This window comes from Mytilus trossulus, chromosome 1 (genome assembly GCF_036588685.1).
Source record: "Mytilus trossulus isolate FHL-02 chromosome 1, PNRI_Mtr1.1.1.hap1, whole genome shotgun sequence".
Lineage (NCBI taxonomy): Eukaryota > Metazoa > Mollusca > Bivalvia > Mytilida > Mytilidae > Mytilus > Mytilus trossulus.
Genome location: NC_086373.1, coordinates 64,950,990 through 64,956,989, shown reverse-complemented (window position 1 = coordinate 64,956,989; position 6,000 = coordinate 64,950,990). Strand labels below are relative to the sequence as shown.

The window sequence follows — 6,000 nt, the reverse complement described above, 5'->3', positions numbered from 1 at the left end:
TTCATATTTCGGAAAATTAATTTAATCTCGTGATTTTTCTTATCGCAAAATCAATACTAGCTTGCGGATATAAATTTGTTCATAGTATATGATGTTTTGCTTTCACAAGCCAAGTTTTTAATTTTATCGGTACTGCCTATTCATCAATTTTGTTGGTATTTCCCTTGATTTTCCCTGTTCTAGCTTTATACGCATGTAGTACTACGTAGAATTTGGCATTTTCAAATAGAGTAAACACCTGGTTGACTCACGCATTAAGGTAGTCATATGAGGTATGTATACGCATGACACATTTTATACAAAATTCATGCTGCTGTTTCATTTTTTATTCTTTGATTTTTTAACGAAATAATATCAAATTATCCGAATTCGAGAAAGATGGATAACCATTAACAGGTCTGATAATTAGGAAGAAACACTATAAAATGAAAACTGTTTGTTTCACTATTAAAGATCACTATCTATGGTACATATGTCACGTTTGAAATTCAAGCGGAAATAATAACAAGGAAAATATTAATATCAACCATGGATTAATTGTTATGTTCCTTAATTATAAACACCCTTGTTCATATTGTTTTGCATTTTCGTTAATAGAGCTACCTCGTCAAGGTTTGTTTATAATTATAGCACTTACACTTTATTATATTTTAATAATAAACGGCATACACTGTGCAGTATGTTGCGAGTTTACCTTTTCTGATAACCTTTCAAGATTAAGGCATTTTGTATTTAAATATAAGAAAATTAATAAAAGATGAAAACATTTCAATTCATCACCTTTACTACCGCTTTCACTGCTTTCACTTATCTTCAGGTAACGTGGCGAATATACATTAGTGTTACAGTAAATTGATTGACGTTAACAATAGTATGACGTTAACAAATACAAGGGAGACTTTTAATGTCATTTTTGTTATCCGTATTGAATAAACTTATATTCATTGCTTGATATTTTAGATTATTTTTTAATTAACATAAAACAGCGCTTTCGCTGGTCTAGATTTCATTTCGTCGCCGGCTTTATTTAGGGTTGTAACCCTGTGCATGCCACAATGCAAACATTACATTAATACAATCAAATCTATGACGAAAAAGCACTGCGATTTTATATTAAACTATTCTAAATACGTTTAAAATAACCATCACAGATTGGATAACATATACGAAATGTCCGTGTCTCATTTATTGTCGATTAATATAAAATCGCAGGGATTCATCCTTCTAACTTTAAATTTGGTCGAGCAGACGCTTTCTATGTCAATCACGTACTCGCTTTGTTTTGTATTTTTTATCTTTATCTTTTCAATAGATGTACTAGAATTGAAAATCGAACAACTTCTGTGTTTTTAGATATAGACAAAATAACAGAATATATCCCATTTCAACTCAGTCTTGAAGTTAAGGAGCCTGGTCTATGACCAGTGAGAGAATATCACGCTGAATACTACTAAATAAATCAATTACTAAATAAAAATATAAAAAAATATCTATATTTTTGACTTAGCCTCTTTATTTTGTTTTCTTAGTGTGACGTCATGCTTTCAACATATTCACTTACTCTTTGGTTGGTCATATCGACCATCTGCCGCTATACAACATCTGGAGCAGGAAACACAAAGAGAAATACTAGATTGTGCACACATATAAAGTTTCAAATTGACTGCTCGGGACGGAATTTTTCTCATATTCCGACATTTCCTAGCTCAACAAAAACTCTCATTTTAGCTCGAAATATGATAGAATCTATTCAAGGAGGAATCTTCTCTGGTCACAGTGAGCTTGAAGACTTGGACCTTTCACATAACCTTCTTGCTAATCTGGTTCCAAATTCGTTTAAAGGACTGAACAACTTATTGCGCTTGAATATACAATACAACCAACTAGGGAACAACAAAGAAATACCGAAAGTATACTTTAAATATCTTAAAAATTTACGACACCTGAACTTAAGGAATAATTCATTTACTATATTCCCAGACATATCTTTAGTTCACAGTCTAGTAATTCTAAACGCAACTTTTACAAATGGTATGACTTTCGGTCAGCAGTTAAAAGGACTAAAATTTCTGACCGATTTGGATTTATCGTCTTCATCGTGCAAGCTTAAAGAAATTGATAATAACACTTTCGCAGGAATTAAAACGTTACGTTACTTAGATGTGTCAAACAACAGCTTGTACAGTATATGGAAAGGTACATTCGCACATATGCAACAACTTGAATTTTTGGACATATCATATAACACGCGGCTGGGATTTCGAGGACTAGATAACGTCACCAATGATTTATCAAACACATCAATTGAAATTTTCAAATTTCAAAAGTTAGTTCCGACATTTTCGATGAATCAGGTCTTGATGAAGGCGGATTTTTTACCCCTTAGACATACGAAGCTAAGAGAAATATATGTTGACAGCAATCGCATCCAATTAATAGAAACAGGGGCAATAAGTCTGTTGCCAAAAACAATACAAAAAATTTCGATTGGTGATAATCAGCTTTCATACGGACTATATATGTTCGAGTTTCGACAGTTATCAGCAGAGATTATCAATGTTTCAAATACAGGCATGTCTCACTATCCAGGAAATGAAGACTTTTGCATGTCTGATATGAAAGAAACGTATGATGAACAAACTCTATACGAGTATAACAATGTTGTAGGCTCACATCAGGTTTCAACACGGACTAGGAGAATAAGGTTATATAATGCTGGTTTAAAAATTGACTACTTTAACACAATTAATCTACCTGAAAAGCTAACTGTTTTGTATTACACGGCTAGTTCAACACAATTTGAGATTCCAAGGCTTAGATTCGGTTATAATGTGCTGGAAAAGGTAGATTTTTCCTTCAACGTATTTTATTCTTTGAAAGGTCCAATACTCGGTTTGGATCATTTACACGAGTTAAATTTGTCAAACAATTTCTGTTCGAACATTTCTAACTTTTTTTTTCAAGGAACTCCAAAACTCAAGAGCCTTCTGCTGCAGAATAATTTGTTAGGATTTGTTTTGCCAAATGATGAAAAGGGAGAGATTTTTAAACATTTGGAACAACTAGAAATCATTGATTTATCAGACAACAGAATACCAAAATTGCCGTTTTTGATTTTAGAGACTGTTCATACTATAAAAGAAATACATTTAAAACGAAATGTGTTAGAAAACGTGCAATTTAAAATTGATCACATGAGAAAACTGACTTTTTTGGATATCTCAAACAATATGATACGATTTCTGGATAACGATGCAACGGCAAATCTTGAGACAGTTGCAAAATACAGCACAAATTTCACAGTAGACTTAAGCGAGAACCCAATCAAATGTATGTGTAGCAACATTAACTTTATAAGGTGGATGGCAGCAACAGAGATTCGTTTCAAAGGGTTAAAATCTTATTCCTGTCAGCTGTCAAATCTTACCAAAATATCTCTTGCACATCCGAAAGACCTTGAACAACTGCTTGAAAAAGAATGTTCTTCGTATTTTGGATTGATATTCGGTATTTGTTCGGCGTTGGTTCTTTCCGTTGTAACGGTAACCACTGGCATTATATATAGATATCGATGGAAGCTTAGATATCTTTACTTTATGGCAAAACTGAAATATAAAAAAGCGCCGAGCATATTGAAAAATGATCTGTCTTATGATTTTGATGCATTTGTTTCCTATGCTGACGAAGACCAGAATTTTGTTCATGAAAAATTTATCAAGCATGTTGAAAGAGATGGAGAATTGCGGGTGTGTGCTCATAAACGCGATTTTCTTGTTGGAAAAGACATCGCTGCCAACATTACCGATGCCATACATAGGAGTCGTAAAACAGTTTGCATCATTAGTAACAATTTCTTAAACTCCTACTGGTGCATGTTTGAATTTAACATGGCGCGAATGGAGAGTATTTACTCACGAGATGGGGAAAACATTGTATATTTAATCTTTCTTGAACAGATTCCAACAAATACTCTACCTTTGATTGTATTGGAACTCGTGCAATCAAAATCGTACATAGAGTTTCCGAATGACGAATATGGCGATACAGTGTTCTGGGAGAATTTGAAACAGGAATTGTCAAATTGAATACTTTTCCAAAAGATTTTTTGGGAAAAGAAGTAGTTTAATGTTCCTTTAAATCATTGAAATGTGGCTATTTTGAAAGAAGAATTATTTGCCTAGTTCTAAATCTTATTTTCACAATTAAGATTAATTTTATGAAAGGAAGTGAAAGGATAAATTGAATATGGGTGTCATCACTGTTTTAAATTAAATAAGGAAAAAGAATGCTAGCCAATTTTGACAATTGATCTGGTTTTATCCGAAATATTCGACAGGCCTTTTGTAATTTTGGTCTAACAGATTTACATATTAAGCTTTTATCGTTGACACAAGTCTGAATTGTACAAAAAACAAAATCAAAATTTAAATAAACAAATTTATGAAGAAAGAGAAATAAAATGCTAGATAAGTTCTACTGGTTTTTTTTTTTTTATGGTACGACACTTTATTCAGACTTTAATCAGATCAAAGGTCTAAATTTGTCCCCGATTCATGTCAGTTAGATTTTTTTTTCGGTCAGGGCTTTTTGTAAATTGTTTAAAACATAATGAAGTTTAAACAAACAATGTTACGCAGATAAGGAAATTAATAGCTTTCAAAATTAACATATTCGTGTACGAAACTTTCATGAAATCACTTGTTTATATAATTTATGTCTTTTGTATTTTTATGGCTTCCTGTTTGTTGTTCAAAATGAAATTAAATGCTTTAAACGTGTTGTTGCACGAAACTTTCATTAGATCAAGTGTTCCTGTACTTTTATGATAGCTTTTATCTTTGATGGCTTTCTTTAGGTATTGTGCAAAACCAGACGAACGTTTAACCAAACAATTTATTGTAGAGAAGCACATTTAATGTTAAATAAATTGAAAATTAATCTGGTTCTATAAGAAAACTTCAACAGGTTATATATATATATATATAGGGACGGCTGCAGTGCAGGCGATTTGGTGTCACGATATCACAGTAGCATGGGTTCGAATCCCGGCGAGGGAAGAACCAAAAATTTGCGAAAGCAAATTTACAGATCTAACATTGTTGGGTTGATGTTTAGACGAGTTGTATATATATATATATATATATATATGTAAAGCGTAAACATATCAAAGTGTGTCATTTATAATTCTTGCTTTATATTGTTAATTACAAAATAAAAGTTTAACAAACTATTATATGTAAACATTATATCATTTCAAACGTTTACAAAATTAATTTTAAATTGGCACAAATAGACACTACTCAAACGGGTCATTACAATAGTCATATACTTTGCCTTGGAGAGCTGGTCACCATATTGACCGACATTGTGTGAATGATTTAAGACTCATTTTTATCTAGCCTCTATCTTATAAAATATGAGTCTTTACTGTCAAGGGGTACAATCAAAATCACTTGATGGATATACACACACAGGAAGTTACAGTCGAACTCGCCGCTTGAAAGGTTAGTAGTTGTATTTTCTTGTTTATATCAATTAAATTTTTATTAATAAGTTGGCAAACCGAATGTCGGATAGTGTGTAGTTTTAAAATACACAATTGTTTTTGCTAGAAAGCGTGCAGTTATTGCAAACACTTCGACATAGTCATTTTTGTAAATTTTGGAACTGTGACGAAGTGTTAGCATTAAGTGCACGCTTTCCAGCAAGGATAATAGTGTATTTCAAAACTAGATAGTATCCGACATTCGGTGCACTACCTTATTTATTAAATTTTATTGATATACACAAGTTAATACGACTACTTACCTTTTAAGCGGTCTGCTCGACTGTTACTTCCGGTGTGTGTATATCCATCATGTGATTTTGATTGTACCCCTTGACTGTGAAAGATTCTTAATTTAGCTGAGAGTTGTATGGAAACTAAGTACATAAATAGACAAAGGTACGAAAAGGACACGAAAAACTCGAACATAATATGAAAATCACTGCTCCCAATAC

At 32.2% G+C, this 6,000-nt stretch overlaps 1 protein-coding gene across 1 annotated transcript; it reads left to right on the top strand.

Moving 5' to 3' along the window:
* Nucleotides 1–1,736: 1,736 nt before the first annotated feature.
* Nucleotides 1,737–4,800, top strand: LOC134687694 (toll-like receptor 4). Its single transcript, XM_063548182.1, has one exon. It carries the CDS (start codon nt 1,737–1,739, stop codon nt 4,083–4,085), a length of 2,349 nt encoding a protein of 782 aa, XP_063404252.1. The 3' UTR covers nt 4,086–4,800.
* The last annotated feature ends 1,200 nt before the right edge of the window (nt 4,801–6,000 follow it).

What these genes read in the sequence shown, in the direction of transcription:
- LOC134687694 (XM_063548182.1), top strand. Translation starts at nt 1,737, where the DNA reads ATGATAGAATCTATTCAAGGAGGAATCTTCTCTGGTCACAGTGAGCTT.